Genomic DNA, 20,815 nt, shown 5'->3' on the forward strand with positions numbered 1-20,815 from the left:
TTAAATATGACAGTTCTGTTTTATTTTTTCTAATACCTCTCTTGGTGCTGCATGATCCACTGACAGGCTTCCCATGCTGTTTGTGCCCCCAAAGAAGCCACAGCCAGTGTAGAGTCAGTGCTTAATCTCAGTCTCAGGTTTGAGTCAATGAAAAAGCTGTAGCCATTTTGGTAAGGGTACTGTGCTTTTCTTGGTCACTCTCAAAGAGGCTGGAGTGTGGCAGGCTGCCCTGGTGACTTACCCATCACCCCCAGCAGCTCTTCCTAGGTTTAGGGTTAACATAACTTGGAATGAGCCATCTGAGAACAAGGAAGAGTGCTGGTGCAGGTGAAAGCAAGAGAGAAGGTAGGTTCAGTTCTGTAGATCAGTGTTTTTTCCCCTTCAGCTACCACGGGCTTTCCTCACAGCCTCATCTATGTGGGGTCTCAGGGCAGACAGAGATATCAGTAGTGCTTCCTGGAACCAACAACAGAAAGTAGGATCAGATCCACTGTTCAAAGGGTGACACTTCAGCACCCATCACTTAACACAAACAAGTTTAATGATTGTTTGCAGAAGGGTAGTAGTGGGATTCATGTGCTTGTACCTAAAGCAGATATGGCTGCAAAAATACATTAGCCAAGCCAGATTCACTACTGAACCTTCAGCCTCTACAAAGAGCTTCATTGCTAAAGGGCAGTTTATAAGCTCTTTGGGCCTGGAATCATTTTTTGTTTGGGGTTTGTAAAGTACCTAGCACAGGGGGCTCCTATATGCCACATTACCACAAAAAATAGTTAATATCTCCCCATTCAAACACTGCACCTAAAGATCTGTTTTAAAAATAAATAAATGTATTTTAGAAAGACCACTTGTATAACTGGAGCTAGGAGGGTACTATCCAAACCACTTAGTTCACAGCTAACAGACATAGCTTCCCTTTCTTAGAGGGAAACACTAAGAGGGGATTGATCCTTAGGAGGAAGGTGCTGTCACCCAGCTGTCATGCATCATGCTATTATTCATGTGACATACCTCTGTCCTGATGGTGCGGCTGCCCTGGCTGGGACATGTGTTTAGGTAAAGGTCAAACAAGACACTTGGGTCAGTGCTCTCCAGGTTTGGGTCACCATCCACACTAGCCTCCAGGCCTTGGAGACCTCCAAATACTATTAGAACATGGCTGGAAGAGAGCAGACACACACAGGTTTATAGGACAGAAGAATCCTGGATCCTACCAGCAGTACTGGGTCAGAAGGAACTAGTGTTGCCCCTGCAATCTTTAACAACACTACTTAGCTCTTACATAAGATTTTTCATCAGTAGATCTCAAAGTGCTTTACAAAAAAGGTCTGATGTTATCATCCCCGTTTTACAGATGGGGAAATGGAGGCACAGAGATGAAGCGACTTGACCAAGGTCACCCAGAGCAGGCTAGTTAAGAGCTTGTAACAGCTTGTAAGAGCTGTATACAATTTGTTGAAGGCCAGCACAAGTGATGATTCTGGTTCTTTGAATGTGCTGTAGAATAAGTTCAGAACATAAATAGTGTCTAGTTCTCCCAATACACTGAACAAAAACACCGTTCAGCTACGTAACCAAAGCAGAGAAAAAAAGGGAACAGATGGCCTTGGAACTAAAGCTGCCCTTGCCCCCAACTGTCATCCAAACAGCTGCAAAAATATCCTGAACTGTACTCCATAATGACAGCATCCAGTGAACTAATTTAACTCTTGCTTTGACAAATTTGATCAGAAGATCCATGGAAATGCTCACAGTTTAGTTTTGGCCTGGTGTATGGGGAACACATGTATGGAAAGAATATCAGAGCAGGTAAATCACGGCTTATCTACACATACAGCCCTGCACCAGCACAGCTGCATTGCTGTAGTGCTTCACAAAGGCACTCCCTACCCCAATGGGAGAGCTTTTCCTGTTGGCATAGTTAATCCACCTCCCCAAGAGGCAGTAGCTATGTTGACAGGAGAAGCCCTTCCATCAACATAGCACTGTCTACACCAGGAGTTTGGTGCGTATAATTACATTGTGGAAAATCCATCCCTGAGCAACACAGTTATACAGACATACGTCTGTTCTGTAACTTGATCTACACAACAGAGCAGGGTGGTGCAAATCCCACCAGAGTGAATGGGAGTTACATGCTTACATCTGAGGACATGAACCCTACTGCTGCAGAGGAAAGCCTTGCCAGGGAGAATACTCACACAGCAGCACTGGCTACTGCAGTTATCTCAAATGCACTGGTTGTTCTACCGCAGGCAGCTTGCTCGTGGGGCTGGTTTGCCAGCGAAGGGATGGGATGAACAGCAAGGAATCAGTCCAGTTACCTGAAGGAGGGGAGAGTTGCCTGGTCCACACAGGTCCCTCGCTCAGAGGTCCCAATAGAGAGATCATAGCCTTCTTTAAAAGGGCATTCGGCAAAAACAGCACCTGGGAAACAAACATAGAAGGAAAGTAGGTGGTGGCATTCCCTGCTTTAGAGGGTTCCAAATACAGTAGTTTTAAGCATTTTATATTTTATACACCCGAAGGTTAGTAACTAAGAATTGCTTCTACTGCCGCCTACATTTTAGTGGTATCTAGTAGTTGTATTGTTAGTGTACAAATCACTCATCTTTCTCACCAAGATGCCTCCAAATTCCATCAGCAGAATGGCACCATAATTTCTCTTTCAATCTTAATATCTTTCCTGAAAAATACTGTCTCTTACATCAACTGCTGAACCAGCCCCCGGCTGGCATGTCTGCCAGGAATCACTCAGTGGTTACATACAGTAGGGTGGTACCTCTAGTATTCAAATCCCCTACTTCTGAGGGGGCTCTACAGGGATCTTGTAAGTTTTGGAACCTGGTCTGCCCGGGAAGGTCCCACTGATTAGTGAGGGAAAGCAGAAAATTACTAGGGCTCTTAGGAAGCTGTGACACCTGAGCTATTGGTGCTTAAGGGTGGGAATGCGTAACTAGCCAGGGTCAGTGCAGAGCATTATCTCTTGCCTGCATTACTATGATGGCAATTAGTTTCCCTTCCCAACAGTCAAATTCTATCAATGTTCAGATATTGGATCATTCCCCATCTTCTGCATCAATGAGTGAAGTTTCTAAATCCAGAGGGCAGAGCAGGTGAGTACAGGCTCCATTACCATACTACCTTATAGGGTCAAGGAAACTAGAGATGGAAAATACCCATTAAATCATCAATGGCAGCACATGGGCCCCAAGAAAATGGAAGAGGATGTTAAAGAAACAAGCATGTGGCTTGTGCCACACGTTTGCAGCAAGTACAACTAGAATCTGTGTAGAAGTCAATGTAAGTGTGTACGGAGAACTCAGAAAAAGTAGATCAGCTACTGCTGCCCTGGCCCCAGCAGGTAGGTGACAGAATGCTGTGTAAATACTTACTCAGGCAGGAGGCTAAGCGGATATTGTAACCCCAGTACAGGCCAGATACAGTCCGTGGATGGTTCGAGGACACTACAGTGCCTTTCTGTATTTTACTGTCTGAAAGCAAAGCCAGTGGGTTAGCATTGGAGAACTGCAGTTCTCCAGACACTGCTGGAAGTCAACCAGCAACACCCTGTGCCATGTTTCCAATACTCTTCCCTAGAGCATAAACAAGCTCCACTCCTTAACTTTATAAGAAAAGCCTGTAAGAGTTTAGTCCATTCAGCACTGTCTATACATTGATGAAGCTCAAAACACTGCTGAGTTCTAAACAGCGCAACATTAAGATAGAATAAATTAGTAATTAACTCTCAAACTGAGGGGCATGGGGGCTAGTAATTATTCGCTATAACTGGGTATGATGATTCCTGAACATGTTTAAAGACGTCGTCTCTGCCACATGGCCTTGCCTGAAGGCTGAGGGAGTTCAGTGCGAAGACTAACTTCTGCAGGACTAAGGCTATACTACAGATCACATTAGTAGTATTACACGTTTAGCCTGTCCAGAGGCAGGATGGTAGTGGATTACCTGGATTCTGCTGCTTGTCCAGTTGAACAGTGACTCGAAGACCAGACTCTAGCTGTCTGTCTATCTGTACCTCCTAAAATAATAGAGCACCAGCACAAAGGGTTTTAGATGCAAGGACACCCACCCACAAGAAAGCTACAGACGACAAGCAAAAACAAAACACCACACACCAAACCACTTTTGGGAAAGCAAACTACACTATCAGCCAAGACCACAAGTTCCACCACTGAGCAGAGCTGTGCAGTTAGACTCCACGCCCTGTATAGTGGCAAAATGGACTCTAAACCTACAGCCCTCCAAGACACTCGGTTGGCTTAGAACAATTGCAATGGATGATGCATTTCCAATTCAATATGCTGGATAACAGAATAAGTGTTTGTTAATTCAGGCAAATGCTAATTGGAGGATTTTGCCCTACTGCAGGACTCTAAAAGGCACTGACACCTCTACCAGGACCCAGCAGAGGGCGCTATCAACATTAACACAGAAACCCTGATCAGAGGGGAGACTGAATGAAATAAAAATGGGGATCAGGAAGCATGTGTTGCTAGAAACTGTGTCCCATTCAATGGTGGGACATGGCCCTTCAAGAAACTCACTGATAGCTTATTGCCATTCTAGTCTGATAGTACTTGACCTTGAAAGGAGTGACTGATAAGTGGAAGGAGTTTACTCTGGGTATCTAAGGGGCAGACAGGCCGTACCTTCCTCATCCCACAGTTAACAAAGGAGCCTTTGCCTGGCTTGGTGGGCCGGGCTAACACCACTCCTTCCCGGTATTCTGAGTCCTCATCTAACCGCACATGATGAGGGCTGTCCAATGGGTTCAGGAGCCCTGAAACAGTACAGAGAAAAGTGGGGGAGGGGGGAAGATATATTGAAGGACAGACTGCACCTGGAGGCAGATTATAAAGGGATTCATCCTGATTCTCCAGTCCCCGCCCCCATGCTCATCACTCCCTCCTCACTGATGAAAAACAATGAAATGGTCCACATGCACGCACGGGCAGAGAAGCATCCTAGTTATGAGGAGGAACATGAGTGTACTCTCTCGGACAAGGAAAAGCCTAAGCAACTGCCACTCCTTCCAGACCATAAGAACACTAAGGCCAGGATCACACAAACTGGAATGGCGAGTGGGCTGCCCAGGTAAGTGAGTAGGTATGTAGAGTGGTGGGAGCCCCATGTCTATTTACTTCACCCGGGGGGAGAGAAGGCGGCCTGTGCCTTAAGGATGGGAACTAGGTGTTAAGGGGACATAATCACATCCTTACCTGCAAACTGCAGATCCTGGTGTTTCGGGAAAAATGATTTTCTCAGGTATCTGTTCAGAGAGATTCAAGTCTCAAAATTGTAACAAGTTGATTTCAGGCTTCATTTTAATTTCAGATTTCCAGCTTTAATCAGGAAATCGGTACCATATACCCTGGAAGGCTAAAGCTCCTACGGAATGTAAATGGGGGATTAATACTGATCATTTTCACCCTACACATTCCTGCAGCTCTTTCAGTTGCCAAGATCTTTTATTTCCTGGGAGTTTAGATCTGAATTCTAAGCAGAAGTCATGGCATCCCAACACTGGTAATGCACGGTAGCCCTTTTTCCCTGTACAGATCTCATTCTTCCATATACTAAAGGTATACCTGAACTCAAGCATGTGAACATAAGTGAATCAGAACAGAATCTATCTCCAGATAGCACAATACAGGAGTGTATATGATGTTGACCCTCCACTACCCAACACCTACTCCTGCAATCTTTGACAGATGTGTTCTATAATGCCATGTTAATAAGCTACAGCATTAAACTAAGACTGAATCTGCATGGTGTGCAAAGCTATCATATTGGTCTTACTGAGGACACTCCAAATATTGTAGAATCCGAGCCAGCTGCACGCAGGCCTGTCCTTTCTTTCCAATCCCGTCAAACTGCCCTTCCACAGTCCTGAAAGAAAATGAATGCAGTTTGATCTTCCAAGACATTTACACAGCCCCTAGAGTAAGCAGACCTCTACATGAGGCCACATTCCATTCCTATTTAATTAAAATGTATACAGCTAGAAACAGGAAAAAGTGATTCAGGATATAGAGTCCCTTACCCTGGGTGCCAGTTCAAGTCTGACCCAGGTCAGAAACGAACTTACATTATAAAGCAGCCATCAGATGCTAGATGGTCTGTGAAAGTAGTAAGTGATATCAGACCAGTTCCGACTGGATGGTCGTTGGTCACAGAACTGGCATCCTTGTTGTTAATCTAGGCCAATGACTGGATGGGTCATGGAGCATGATTACAGATGGACCCTCCCAGTTAGGGAGGAGGGACTGTGGGAAAGCATGACATTCTGCTACCTAGTCTGTGCGGGGGATAAACAGAGATTGTTAGTTTCCAGGGCTGTCAAGACAGCACGTTTTCTCAGCACTACAAAATTTCTTCCTATAAACCTATATGCAGGGTTTCTGAAGCTGTGAGAGTCCCAGGATATTAGAGAGACAAGGAGAATGAGGTAATATCTTTTATTAGACCAACTTCTGTTGGTGAGAGACAAGCTTTCAAGCTTGCAGAGCTCTTCTTCAGGTTCCTGTACATCTAGTGTGTGTTCGTTGCATGCTGGTGAGATCCAAACACTTCAGCGTTTACATGAAACCTACTTGTTCTTATGGGACTTAAGTGTCCTATGGAACCAAGCTATTTCTTGGTTTACATATAAGGTTCAAATTTGCTCCAACATTGTGCATTTTTATCTTTATCACAGATCTGAACTATAAACTGGGCGCTGAGCTACTTATGCCTTGTCACTTGGTCTGTATGATTAAGTAGTCACAAAGAACCTAAATCTGAATGGATTTAGTGCTTCTCAAAGATGGCAAAGTGTCAGTCTCCAGAGCTATTTTCCCCACAGACTGGAACTGCTCCATCTAGTCCTTTGGCTTTTTTGCTGAGACTGTAAACAAAGACGCCAATTGTTTAAACAAATGCAGTCTGGACACCTGTCCACTAGCAACTGGACACACCACCAGTTCATCTCACAGGCCACCGAATAGTCACCAGGTGATGGTTTTGGGTCGCTACTTCTGTGGGCTCAGTGCAAAATGGTTATTAACAACCCTCTAGAACCACCCAACCTATTTTATTTCAGTCATTAATCTTGTTGTTTGGGGAATAGCCACTGCTGCACCCCAGTGCCTGCCCCCCCCCCCCAAACGGAAAAGACTAATGAGGGAGATCTCATCAGACAAAGCATTTGACAGGGAAAAGCCACAGCTCTGTTTCCTGCTGGCCTTCATTTGAGACAAGATACACAGAAACTGGAAACACTGAGGGACACGTTATTCAGGGAAGACAATGGGTCACCCTTACCTTGAATCTTCTCCCTGCTCATCAAACACCACAATCTCATCCACACAGAAGATGGCACAGGCCCTGGCAATCTGCCCAGCAAGGTATGTCCGCAACTCTGGAGATTGTGCATTGTTCAGGATGGAACCTGGCAGAGCTACGCTAACTGTGTAATGACGTCCTAGAAAACAAGAGTGGGATCAGACAGAAGAGCCAGAGGTTGGCAGTTCTACTCCCATTTGTGTTGCTAAAGGGACAGTATTAGCTTTTGGTTCTTTCATTTTAATTGTAAGCTCTTCGGGGCAAGGACTGCCCGGTGTTTTTATGGCACCTGGTACCAAGGGGCCTCAGTTCATAATGAGGCTTCCACACTACAAATAATAAGATTCCAAAGCACTCCGATATAGTGCCTTTTACAGAATAAGGGCCCACTCCTCTTCCCAAAGAAGTCAATCGGACTTTTGCCATTGGGTTTAAAAGGAGCAGGAGAGGGCACCAAGTCTGAAGTATTGACTAGACTCTAGAGAATTGATCAATGGACACACAGGAATTTTATAGAGGATTGTGCAATAGGCTAGCTAGTTTAAAAGTAACAGGGACTGCTGCATTCTTCCTACATGAGTACTAAATGCTTCATCATTTTGTATTGTTGAATACACATTTGTCTTCCTCTTTTTGGCACAAGAATGGAAGGAGGATACAATGAGGAGGGATTATGGGATACTGTGACTGAGGACAACGAAACCTATATTTAGCAACAGACTTTTGCTGGTCTCTTTAGTGGCCACTTCTTAGAGGTGAAGCAGAATTGCACTCTGTACACTTGAAGATGCTTAGTAGATGTCTTAAGACAGCAGGTTGTCTATTGAGTAGTCTCACATACACCACTCACTGTACTGAATTACTGCCTACCTGTGTATTTGAACTGGTATGTGATTATACCAATTTGTGAAAGTTAAGCAATAATATATCCTTTTCTGCCTATACAGTTGAGATGCATCTCAAGCAGCTAAAATCTGCGCCTCACACATTAGATTTTCCAGCCCTCACACACAGCCCTTCCCATCAACTCAAGGCTGTTACCTTTGTCTTCCTTTGCCCTTTCTTCTTCTTTTTGTTTTTCTATCACCTCCTGCATTCTTTTCTTTTCCAGTTTTCTCAATAGCTTTATTTCCTTCCATTTTTTCTTCTCTTCTTTTTCTGAAATGGAGAATAACCATCTGGTTTAAATAAGAAGAGACACAATACTGTAATGGTTTATCACCAGAATTCAAGTAAATTCAAAAACCTACTACAGTTAGGGCAACTAGACAGGACCTGGTGACAGCATGTGGACAGAGAGAGACAGGGGAGGAAAACAGGAATCAAATATGACATCAAGGTTGTACACCTGAGTGCCACACTGTTAAGAAAAGTTAGCACATGTGACTCCATTTTGGTTTGGGGCCCACCATTGTCTAAATGCCAGCACATCATACACCAGGAGGAGTAATCCTTAGATACCGAATCCGTGTGAAAATCCTCCTCCTTGTCTCCAGCCTGTCTTGATTTGCAGTATCTGGTTTTTGTCAGCCTCTAACTCCCTGTCTCTTGGCCTTGATGTGAGGCCTCCCATCCTGATAATAAAAGTTACTGATGCATGGCTTTAGGACCATGCTGTATAATTAACACACTGGTATAGCACGAGGAATGCACCAAGCAGGGATAGGTGGTAGATAAGACAAGGGTTTGTTTATTGGCTAAGGTTTCCGATGCACGAGGGCAACATGCTTTGCTAAAAAGTATATAACCTTTGTATAATCTGTATTCAGGGTCCCCTCCTGGCTAGCAGGGGGGCACCACGCTCGAGCGTAATAAACTTAGTGCCTTTTGGGAACTCTGCAGTTGTGGACTTTATTTCTGTGCCTCAGCCTAGATTCGAACTATGCGTGTCCTACCAGGTGTAATTCGTAGCACTTGTGTGCGTGTCCTACCAGGTGTAATTCGTAGCACTTGTGTGCGTGTCCTACCAGGTGTAATTCGTAACACACACTATCAATAGTAAGAGAGAAAAGAGTGTTTGTTTTCTTTCCTGAGACAATCAACAAAAATGCTAATCAGGGCTAGTTTTTTGTAATGTGAAGACACATCCAGTAGAAATTTGGCATGCTTGTCACTTCACACATGCTACCATGCCAGTCCTTGGATGGCAACTTCTTTATCATGAGCCAGCCTAGTTTGGCTTTGAATCAACGACCCACAAGTAAAAGGGCTCTGGATTTCATGAAGAGCCTGTCCTCCAGCTAGTCAAGCTATTTGATGGATGTTTGAAGGTTTCTTTCTAAAAGCACTGGAAATTATACACATAATATGTACAAAAAGTGTCTCCTTACTTTCTTGTTTCCATTTACGCCAGTCAACCTTTTTCTCTTTCTCCTAAAAAAGAAGCAGTGAACTATTTACATTCCATCAGCTGGCTAACAAGGATCACAAAAGTTATCAGTACAACAAAAATTCATCCAGATGTAGAGCTCTCTCAACAAGCAAGGCATTGGGAGAGGCAGGTTAAGGAAGCAATGGTGCCTCTAGAATCAGAGATCCCTCTCTGCCTTGTTTACAGAAGCAGCATTAGGGCCTTTACTCCAGTTAGGTTGTGCACTCTAGCATTCAAGGGCTCCTCTACACTAGTGAAATTTGCACCCATTTTCATGATGTAGAAACATCAGTATAAACTTTTAAGGTAGGCATACTGTACTAGTGCAAAACAGGGCATGTAAACATACCCGTTTCACAATGGTGTATTGCATCCAATCCAAGGGTTTGCATAGAGTAGCTACGTTTACACCCCCTTCCTGCCTCCCTTCCCAACAAACAAAACACAGTATAGATAGGGCAACACTTTCATTTCTGGCCCTTCTAGGACATGTCTACATTGCACTGTAAACCCAGGTATGTGGGACCTGCACTTCTGGTGTTTCCAAGCCCTCGCTTTGAGCACCCTAAGTGCATTGTAAATCTGGGTTTACAATTGCTGGACCCAGGTCTGACAACCATGCGAAGGCATCCATACTGCACTATACAGACCTTCTGACCCAGGTCTGTGGGTTGAGCTGCATCCACACTACCAGATGACAGGATTTGGACCAGGTCTCGCTGGGACCTGAGCTCAGCTCCCCAGCAGGGCCGAAGACCTGGGAGCTTGCTGACCGGAGTCAGACAGATTTGTGTGTGAACAGTAGCAAGGTGGGGGCTGGAGCTGGGCTCAAAGCTGAGCTGCTGAGCCCGAGGTTTACACCGCCGTGTAGACACACCCACACGTGTCTCCGCCCAGAGCAGCAGGCACCCTCACCCCAGCACAGCCCCCGGCCAGCCTTCAGCGGGGAACGACCGGCCTGGGCCCGATTCAGATCCCACCCCCGCGTCACTCCGGGGCTGGTGGCAGAGCAGGAAGCCCCCCCGCCATACGGACCCCGCCCGGGGAGACAGCCCAGCCCGTGGCGCCCCCGCGGCGCAGAGAAAGGGGGAGAGCGGGCCCGCGCTGAGGGGCCCCCCCGAGAGCGGGCCCGCGCTGAGGCACACCCCTACCCCTGCCGCCATAGACCCACCTGCAGGCCTCGCGGCCGTTTAGCGCCACCCGCCATTTTCCCTCCGGCCTCCGCGGATTATTATTGGACGAAGGAACCTCCCAGGCCCCGCCTCTCGTGCCCCTTCCCAACGGCCCACGCGGATGAGTCACGTGACAGCGGAAGCGGGTCATAAACAGTGCGGCCGGGGGAGGTGGCACGTGCCAGCCCCGCCCCCGACACGACTCTGTCCGCCCTCGCCCGCCCGGTCCCCTAAGCTAAGCAGGGTCCGTTTAGTTCCACCCGTGGATGGGAGACAGTAAATGGCCAGGTACTGTTGAGTTACGGGAAGAGGAGGGGAACTCAGCGAGATAATGTCCCCCCTAACTCAGCAGGCCTGTATGGCCCTAGCGGTACCAAAGTCCAGAGGCTGGTGTGTGACCACAGACTCTGGCTCCAGGCTCTAGGGCAGGGCCATGCATACACAGGGGTGCAATGCAGAAAGTAAGCCGCAGTAATGGCAAAAGAAAATGCAATTTTAAATCCCGTTCTTTTTTATTGTACTAATCTAACAATTCCTTTTATCCTCACGCCTTTGAAACATACAGGAAAGTGACAGGTGTTTTAAGCTAGTTGGCCTGGTCAGCAAGGCAAATTCTCTTCTCAGGCTCTGTCCACACTGGACTTTTGTTGGTAAAACTTTAGTCATTCAGTGGTGTGAAAACCCCACCCCCACCCTTGCACAACAAAAGTTTTACCGATGAAAAGTGCCGGTGTAAACAGTGCTTTGTGGGGAGGAGAGCTCTTCTGCCAACAAAGCTACCGCTGCTTGTGGGTGGAAGTCTTTTGTCGGCAGGATAGCTCTAGCCCACTGATAAAGAGCAGCTACACTGTGCACCTTTTAGTGGCACAGCTGTGTCGCTAAATGGTGCGTAGTGTAGATATAGCCTCAGTGTCTCTGGTGCAACGTCCATAGCTTCAGCAGAATTGCAATGGCGTAAGAGCAGAATTTGGCCATTGTCTGTAATTCAGCAGTGTCAATGCAGCCCCTCTGCATTCAGGGTAAAATATTATTGATGACCAGAGCAGATGGAAAATGTTATGGGGCAGGAGGGGGAGCCCAGCAACTATTTTTGCCTGTTTTTTAGCTGCAGGGAACCCAGGATGAATAAGTCAGTGAAGCTTTTGAAAGTAAAAAGAGGAAATAAAGTTTTGCCGGTGTATATACAGGCTCACAAGTCCCAAGGAACAGTAAAACCTTTTCGCTACTAGACAGCAATGAGAAGCTCTGAACCAGATCTGAGGGATGACAAACCTCTTGCCCATGTGCATGATAGAGAAGGTGACCGAAATCCAATGATGCAATAAAGCATTAAAATAAAGACAATAAGCAAAGAATCTGTAGCCACGATGGCTGCATCAAGGAGAGCAGGACATAGCAGCAGATCAGGGCAGAGTGCAGGTGAGCCTGCCTGGTATTCTGTCCAAAGCATTCACTGGCCGGTTTTCTCCAGACTCCATTGTTGCAGTATGTCTTCTGCTGCCTTCAGCGTAGCTTCCTCCTGAGCAAACACCAGATTGTCAGCCATACCAGGCTCCATGCCCACACCCTCCCTCTCCACACTGAATAATAAAATACAGTTATGTAAGATTTATATCCCCCATTTCATCCTGAAGGATCACAAATGCTGTATATACAGCACCACTAAAATGCAGCCACTGCTGGGACAGAGGGCAGCAGCTAAGCAGCCAACCAGTGCACATCGATCTTTAAACAGTAACAGAGGATGAGAGGAACTTTTGGCCAGATGTACTGGGGTGAAACTCTACTCTTATTCAAGTGCACTGGGATCTTTAGTGACCATGAATGAACAGAACCTGGATTAGGATCTCACATGAAAGACACTCACAATGACTTCATTTTTTTTATCTACCTCTGAGGGCTGAAAAATTGAGTCAGTCCTGCCAGACTTTGAACCTGTGGTTCCTGGTTATTGTTTGGTGTTTTAAGCCCCAAGTCTTAGCCACTTATTCTTTCTGGCATAGGCCTCATTTACAGCAGTAGCCCTGATCACTGCCTGAACTTACTCCTCTTCCTTCATGTTGCCCCAGATGCCTCACCTTCACAAAGCAGAAGCGGATGAGATGGTCAAAATTCCTCTTGTGTGGAGTGCTGTAGAAAGTGGAGACTGGAATGGCTACTAAACCCTGTGAAGGGGTGGGGGGAAAAGAGGGTGCATCCAGGTTACTTTTTTCTCAGCTTCTGCACATTGCCTTGTGCTGCTCTCTGATCAGAAAAAGACCCAGTAAGTTCATTGCTCCTGGACACCCCAAGTTACTGAGCAGATATGAGCCACGCTTCCAGCTGCATGCTTTTCAAGATCAGAGTCAAACATCTCAATAGAAGCCATCCTGCCGCCCAGCAAACCAGGCATTATCCCCCCGCCCGCACCCTGTGTCCTTGGCAGACATATTGGTGGCTCAGCCTCCACGTCAGGATGCTCACAGAGCCAATCGGCAAGATGAGGGAATGACATAGGCAGCAGGGTGTAACAAGATGATCATTTGGTGCAGAAGGACATCACAGAGGGGGCATCATACCCTGACTTCTGAAGGAACATGGTGGAGTGTGGAGATATAACCAGATGGCTAATCTAGGGGATGCCATTAATGCACTCCTTTGGTATGAGACAGGACACTAGAAGGAAGAGGATCTGAATTACAAAGGCCGTGTACTCGACTGGTGGGGCAATGGTAGCAAGCCTTAAGTAATAGGTCCGGTGATTTCAAGTCAATGCTCCACCATCACAAAATCCAGCTCCCTCAAATCAAACTAGAGCAAAGAGAATGGGGAAACCTTCCCAGAAAACAAGCACCCTGCAGTGAGACAGAGGCCTTTACCTTGTTTATAATCATCCACTTTATAAACCGAGAGTCGTAGGGTTCATCAGAGTCCGGGAGGTCAGGTACTTCACTTACTGCAAGAGACACACAGCAGAATGGGCAAGGGGAATGATGGAACAAATGGGACACAGATGGATTTCCCAATTGAGCCAAGTATCCACATGGCACCAGATGCCATTGTGGGCAAGCACAGTAGTGTGTCTCCTTGAGGGACTTGGGTTCGAACTGTGGCTCAGGTCACAGGTGAAAACATATATGGCCATTTCATCCTCACCAGTTTAACAGAGTTGTCAGTCTCTGCTCAAGAGAATCCCAAGGCCAGGAAAGATCCTCGCACAGAGGTGGTCACAGGCCACACAAACAGGTGAGTTTGTAGATGTGTGGGAGACATGGCTTAGCACATGCTCACGCTGTGCCCAATTTAGGTCAGTGCTACTAGATCATCACTTCATTAAGCAACAAATTCCCCACCACCGCCTGCCATGGTCTTTCCTTTCCCTTCCCCACTCAAAGTGAAGAAAATGGAGCAGGCTTTATCTTATTCTAGACTCCGCAACACCCACTTCCAAGCTGTGAGCTCCATCCCTATAATGTGAAGGTCAGAAGCAGACAAAACAGTCATATGAACTTACTGAACTCTGAGATGTCTGCCATCAGGAAGTAGGTGCCCTCAGGGACAATGGGTTTCATGCCCACGGCAACTAGGCTCTGGACTAGCCAATCCCGCTTCTGCTGCAGCTCCTGAGCCAGCTGGACAAAATAACTGTCTTGCTTCCCATAGTTGTCAAACTCTCTTTGGAATGCCTGAGCCACTGCTTCCTAGAGAGAGCGGGGGGTGAATGATGGAGAAAGACCCAGGCAGAAAGAATCCCCTGTGTGCACTCAGAGCATCAGAGGGACCCCTCTCCCCAGATGAAAGCAGCAAAATGCTCAGAGTTCGCTGTAGGCTTACTTGCAAATTCTAGAAGCAGCCCATGAACTGGGGTTTTCGCTTTTGTTCAGATGCATAGTAGATAACAGGTGGGTTAAAACACCAGGCCTAGATCAATAAAATCTTGGCTTCCCACCCCTCAACCGAAAACCTCCTCCCCCAGCTCCGGTGACAGCCAATACTGTGCAGAGAGCATGCTTGACAAGTTGGAGTCACTTGACTCTGTCCCCTGTCCTCCAGGCATGTTGTGAAGTGATTTGAGAGGAAGATACCCTGGGTCACAATGCATCATCTTCTGTCTGTTTCCTGGGCTGACAATGACCAGCTATGCCTCCGGCTGTTCATTTGCCACTTCCAAACCATAGACAGGAGGCTTGAGAAAGGTGTTCTTCCAATTTCCTAACCTATTATACCACCCCAGGGACTGAGCAAGCTTGCTGGTTCTGCACTTGCTTGGGGAAGTTGCATCTTACCTGGATGGTATGTGTGAGTGGTCTCTTAACTCTAGGCTCTGCACAGTTGTGGTCTGGGGAGACAATTACCAGATCTCTCCCTGGAGGGGCTCTGCGGCTTGCATCAGACATCTGATTTGAGGCAATGCCTCTCCAGGTGAATGACCCCTTACCTGAGCCGCTGTCGGACAGTGATACACAGAGTTCTGGTGGACAGTTCTGAGGTGTTTCAGAAGGCGATCAGGCCCCAAAGTCCAGCCAACCTGTTACAACACAGAGATGGGGGGGATGTTTCAGATTCCCAGGTATCTTACACCTGCTCCACTTTATTTACATACTGCCACTTCACACTATATTCTGCACAAGACCAGGTCCGTTTGTAAAGCTTCCAGTTACCTCTGATCCCTCCAATTTAAAGACAAACAGAGAGATTCCCCAACAATCAGAGAAATTTCAAGGAACAGAAGAAATGGGTTTGATTTCAGGGAGACTGGCCCTCAGCCAGAGTCCTACACTGGAATAACTGAATCAGGGGTCAGAAAGGTTTTATGTGGGGGAAATTCCCCTGCCACTCCAGAATCCATCACCTTCCATCCTGTGATGCTGAAGGTCTTGCCAGCACTCCCAATGGTTATCGTGCGATCCCACATGCCCGGCAAGCTGGCTGTCAATGAAACAAGAGAGAAAAAAAGCTGGAAGATCTCAATCTTTGAGGGGGCCATTTAGGGATCTGGGGCAAAAATTGGGGATTGGTCCTGCTTTGAGCAGGGGGTTGGACTAGATGACCTCCTGAGGTCCCTTCCAACCCTGATATTCTATGATTCTATGAACCTCACTTAAATACTCAATTCACCCTCATATGTTGTGGGACAAAGCAACTGAAATAAATGTGACTGGTCACTGTCTCCTCTCCAAATACAGCAGCTTTGATAAATGCTTCTCGGTGCTCCCAAAGGAAAGAGCTGCAGACTGAGAGGAGGCACAGGCAGAGACACAGACAAGCCATGCTCCTTACCAATCCGGATGTGCTCCTTCCCATCATAGACCAGCCATTCATACACTTCATCACTGAAGCACAGGACATCGTGTTTCACACACAGGTCTGCGATGAGCTCCATCTCCTCCCTGGTGAACACCTATGCCAGGTAGGCAGAGGAGAAGGAGCAATCAGGCACAGCGTTTCTGAGCTCCACAACCCCACAGTGGGTTCTCAGGCTCAGCCCTAGTGGGGCTTGTGGGCCCCAGCACCAGCATCTCAGCCAGATGTTCTCTCCCTGGAGCAGGCAGACAATTGGCAGGAACGGGGGGGACCGCCACCAACAGGAGGGCCACTCTCACCATCCTTGTTACAGCAGCAGCCTCCACCCAGACCCAGGGACCAGGCTCTCCTCAGGGCACTTCCTCCTCCTCAAATTACCCAAGTAGGACTATTCCTGCTGGCTACAGGCTGAGGTGCTCCCTCCCACCCCCCGACAGCTGTGTGTCACCTCTGGAGATGCTCCCTGTCAGCCGGGAAGTGAAAGAGGAGGCTGCTGTAGCCCATCTCTCCTCGCAGTGAGTGTAATGTGCTAATGCTAGGTCATCTGACCAAGGGAGGCTAAAAGCTATCCCTCCCTCCCTCCTGCTCCTACATTCAAAGGCTGATGATACAAGAGCTGCAAAGTGGAATCATCAGTGGATCATCTCACAAACACCCCCCAGCTTCTGGAGCTGCCAGATTTTCTGAGAATCTTCTTCAGAAAGAAGGAGCTGACTACGGGACCTCACCCAAGCGCTGACTCTAAGGAGACACCCAGCGCAGGCTTCCTCATGTAACTGTTTTCAGGGTCCCTCCAGAGGGAAGGGGGAGCTCTCCCAGCTGCTAGAGGCACTACCTTCCCCAGGGGGTTGTTGGGCGAGTTCAAAACGATGGCTTTGGTTTGTTTGGTAAATCTGGAAGCCAGCTCTGCTGGATCCAGCTGCCAGTCTCCGCTGGACATCAGTTTTCCGGCTTCTGCAGCTTTCTGGAGAGGACAGTGAGGGAATCATGATTAAAAGCAACAAACGGTTGGGGACCTGGAGCAGCCTTGCCCCCTGCGCTGACTAGGAATCTCTCTGAGCTCTTAACAATAATACATTGCCCATCTCCAGCCCCCTCCTACTGACCATCTCAAAGCACTCCGTGAACATTAATGGATTAAGCCACTTCACAAAAACCCTGGTGAGGTAGATGGATGTAATTACCCTGATTTTACAGATGGGGAAACCGAGACACAGAGAGGTGCATGGCTTGCCCACAGTAACACAGCAAGTCAGTGTAACAGACAAGAATAGAACCCAGGAGTCCTGCCTGACTTCTAGTCCTGTGCCTTAATCTTCAGTCCATCCTCTCTCCCTCTCTCTCTGTTTTAGAATAATGGAGGTTGGGTAGTCATGAGGTTGGAAACAAATCCACCATCCTCTCTCCAGCCAGGTCAGCATGCACATACTGTTCCCAATGCTCAGGGCTTTCTGTCAGGGAGTTGCTGAAGTCTTGAGTTCCAGGTAATGTTCAGGATCAGCCTTATGCACAAAGCAAGAGGCTTCTTGGGACCTGCTCTTTTAGGGACCTTCTCAACTTACTGCAAGGTCTTCAACCCACAGGCTGACGTAAGTACATCTGTGGCAGCAGGACCAGAGAGGAAGGAAAGTCCCCCCTGTCAGAACCCTGACAATGGGATCATTGTGGAGAGGAACAAATGATCTGGTTCCCCATTTCCAGCAACTTGGGGCACCACAAATCGTGGGACTGGCCCTGATGAAACTGCAGGCCCTATTGAACCTGACCTGGGTTCTTATCACGCAGAAGCCAGTTCAAAGCCAACCTTACCACTCCTACCATCAAGTTTCATTCAGGACACACTGTAAAGCTGCCTCTCACCCTCGCATGCCATTTCTATTCAGAGGTGTTGGAGAAAAAGAGAGCAGCAGGCTTTTTAAAGTCTGCAGACCTCATAGCGGCTTTGCTTTGATGCCCACTTACTGATCGCAGTTGTACGAACACAGGAGTGCCCCCAGCCATCTTCACCATTGGCTCGTAGCAGTCAAAGAACGGCTCAATGATAATCACCTGGGAAGGCACCAGAGGGAGTGTCAGAGAACTCACAGTCCTTCTTTGATCAATGCTGATGAATGCAGGGAGAGGTTGGAGGGTGTTACCTATCAGCTCTGTGTTCTTGGGGAACCAGGGAGCAGTACCCAACCTGTCTGACTCACGAAAGACCCCCCCACCTCCTACCCAGCCTCTGCTTGAATCAAAACCGATCAGAAGAAAGACTTACAAAAAGCAATGAAAAGACAGTGGGAGACACACCTAAACACCTGGGATAAGGGTGACAGGATTAAGGAAACTCCCCTAGCCTCATTTGCATTGAAGATGGGACAAGGAGGCATCTCCATTAGCATACAGAATGGAAAACAGAGACTCTAAGGAAAGAGCCGCAGGGAACTCTGGGACCACAAAAGCAGGGAAGCACTGCATGATGGGGGATATCTGCTCCAGATGTTAATGAACCCATGCCTGCACACACTCAGCTCAGTAGTTATCAGACCAATTCTAGTAATAAATCCTGTATTGATATCCAAAATAGTGAAGCTCCCTAATTGCATTCTGAGCTTCCTCCAAGGAACACCGCCCATAGCCAGGAATGATCAGTTCCTTTTGTCTAGCCTGAACAAAACAACTTTGGTATACTCCCTTGAGCCATCAGTTTACCCACAAACAAATCTAGTGTTCTCCCTTGAACCATTGTTGTTTCCCTACAAAAACCCCTACCCATGCTCAAGTGTTCTGATGCCTGGATCCAAAATCTGCATGAAACCGTTGGGACTTCGTCTTCTCCTAACTGATCGTGCTGGGGGCTCTGCCTGTCTCCAGCACTTTGGATCCTCAGCTACCACCACCGCCTGGGAATCCCGATCCATTCAAGCTTCCCGGCATGGTGAGAAACCAGCTCTATCTCTCTCTTGGTATAGCCTTCTGATCCTGACTTGTGTGATCAGTAATAGTTTTCTAAACCTGACTTTCATAATCAAGTTTAAGTTATATTTAATATTATAACTGTTTTGTTTGTTTGGCTCCCCTATGGTTATTACCTGGCAATAAATAACTTTCATAGTTAAGCTGGTTGCTTCTCTCTCTCTCCCCATCGTGGGTGTTTTTTGGCTTCCTCATTCACTCTGCAGCAACGCTCCTTATACCTAAGCTAAAAGAGCTCTGAAGCGCCCCAAAATCCTGTAGGGTTTGCTCATCAAGTGGGTTACGACCAGAACAATTGTAACATGAAAGTGGGGATAGGGACGTGCTGAACCTGGGACATATGAGGGTGGCAGCTTGAAAGTGCTGCTCGACCCAGCCTGCTCAGGCGGACTCTAGTCCAGTGCGGTGCCCGTGGCATATTGAGGGTGACAGTTTGGAGGTGCTGTTTGACTCGGCCTGCTGAATCCAAGGACCTTTGAGGGTGACAGTTTGGAAATGCTGCTCCACCCAGCCTGCTGAGTCCAGGGACATATAAGGGGTCAGCTTGGGAGTGCTGATTAACCCATTCCTCTCAGACATGCTCTATTAATGTGTGTGTTCGTCTGATTCTGGGGCTGGAAGAACCCAGCCTTGGGGAACCTAGGTCATGTAGGATAGCTCCATTCGGAGGGAACTTACAGCAGGGAGAAGTAGAGTTCCATATGAGAATACAATGACACAAGCAGTACATTAACAGATTTACAGAACACTCCCCCCCCTCAAAGAGTAACCCTAAGAAATGAGCATACCCCAAAGTAACGGGCAAATCTGGTAACAAGGGGGCAGGAGACTTCACTCCCAGCTCTAAGGTCATTCATTACTTTATGCTCCGGATCTCAGACCCCAGAGAGGCTGGGTACCAGAAAGGAGAACAAACCGAGTAGGGGCAGACTTGCCACTCATGGAAATGAGAGTGTTGGTGAGTGCCCATTGGGAGATATGTCCTCTAGTGAGAGAGTGTAACAGCTGAGGACTGAAGAGGACAAGGATCCACAGAAACGTGGGTTTGGGTGTCCTGCTCCAGAGGCAAGGTTTGGACTAGAATTCCAGGCTGCCCCATACAAACAGAAACAGGTGAGCAGCCCTTCCTCAGTGGCCAGGGGGCCTCCATAAATGAGTATGAGCCTCCAGCTTCCTTCAGATTCCACAATATGGTGGGGTCAGAACAAGTGCATCTGTCGGGATTTAGCTGTGCGACAGATGGAGAGTCCTTGATTACCTCATCGCCTTCATCAACCAGAGCCTGGAAACAGCAGAAAAGGGCTTCGTATGCCCCGACTGTCACCAGCACATTGGTCATAGGGTCAAGTTCTTGCCCTAGCAGCTTCCCAAAGAAACGGGCCAGGTTCGTCACCAGCGCTGGGTGTCCCTGTAGCAAAGAGTCAGGGAAGAGAGTCACACAGCTCCGCCTGGATCATTAGGACTTAGCAACAAATAGAAGCAGGACATTGTTAGCAAGGTAGCTGACACAACCCCCCACCCTGCAAGTGTAACCTCGCCCAAGGACAAAAATGTAATGCTCACTGGAGTTTGTAGCCCGGTCAGTACTAAGAACATTTAGAGGAAACATTGGTTGAGCTCCCTCCCTTCCAAGTGGCTCGGGGTCCTTGTAGGCCAGGTTATTAAGAATAAGCCAGTTCAGCTA

At 47.5% G+C, this 20,815-nt stretch overlaps 2 protein-coding genes across 12 annotated transcripts in view; both read right to left on the minus strand.

Annotated features, from left to right (window-relative positions):
* SPOUT1 (SPOUT domain containing methyltransferase 1) lies at positions 1-11,001 on the minus strand. Of its 2 annotated transcripts, none has more exons than XM_037879772.2 (12): positions 10,890-11,001; positions 9,678-9,720; positions 8,389-8,505; positions 7,327-7,486; positions 5,824-5,913; positions 5,244-5,293; positions 4,674-4,804; positions 3,970-4,042; positions 3,399-3,497; positions 2,328-2,430; positions 1,015-1,162; positions 1-456 (listed from the first exon to the last, which is right to left on the minus strand). In XM_037879772.2, the coding sequence occupies exons 1-12, from the start codon at positions 10,923-10,925 to the stop codon at positions 382-384; spliced, it is 1,125 nt and encodes a 374-aa protein (XP_037735700.1). In that variant the 5' UTR covers positions 10,926-11,001; the 3' UTR covers positions 1-381. The 2 variants fall into 2 exon arrangements, with proteins under 2 accessions (XP_037735700.1, XP_043386402.1); XM_043530467.1 differs by lacking the exon at positions 10,890-11,001 and adding an exon at positions 10,369-10,676.
* KYAT1 (kynurenine aminotransferase 1) overlaps positions 9,678-20,815 on the minus strand; it is a 22,567-nt gene continuing 11,429 nt past the window's right edge. For all 10 annotated transcript variants that reach the window (XM_043530455.1, XM_043530454.1, XM_027823545.3 and 7 more), the window contains 11 exons: positions 20,390-20,539; positions 18,136-18,222; positions 17,009-17,137; positions 16,150-16,270; positions 15,722-15,798; positions 15,308-15,397; positions 14,384-14,570; positions 13,749-13,825; positions 12,969-13,055; positions 10,890-12,409; positions 9,678-9,720 (listed from right to left, as the gene is read on the minus strand). In XM_043530455.1, the coding sequence (XP_043386390.1) occupies positions 12,341-12,409; positions 12,969-13,055; positions 13,749-13,825; positions 14,384-14,570; positions 15,308-15,397; positions 15,722-15,798; positions 16,150-16,270; positions 17,009-17,137; positions 18,136-18,222; positions 20,390-20,539 (1,074 nt within the window). In that variant the 3' untranslated portion in view covers positions 9,678-9,720; positions 10,890-12,340. The remainder of the gene's footprint in view (positions 9,721-10,889; positions 12,410-12,968; positions 13,056-13,748; positions 13,826-14,383; positions 14,571-15,307; positions 15,398-15,721; positions 15,799-16,149; positions 16,271-17,008; positions 17,138-18,135; positions 18,223-20,389; positions 20,540-20,815) is intronic.

Source organism: Chelonia mydas, chromosome 16 (assembly GCF_015237465.2).
Source record: "Chelonia mydas isolate rCheMyd1 chromosome 16, rCheMyd1.pri.v2, whole genome shotgun sequence".
NCBI lineage: Eukaryota > Metazoa > Chordata > Testudines > Cheloniidae > Chelonia > Chelonia mydas.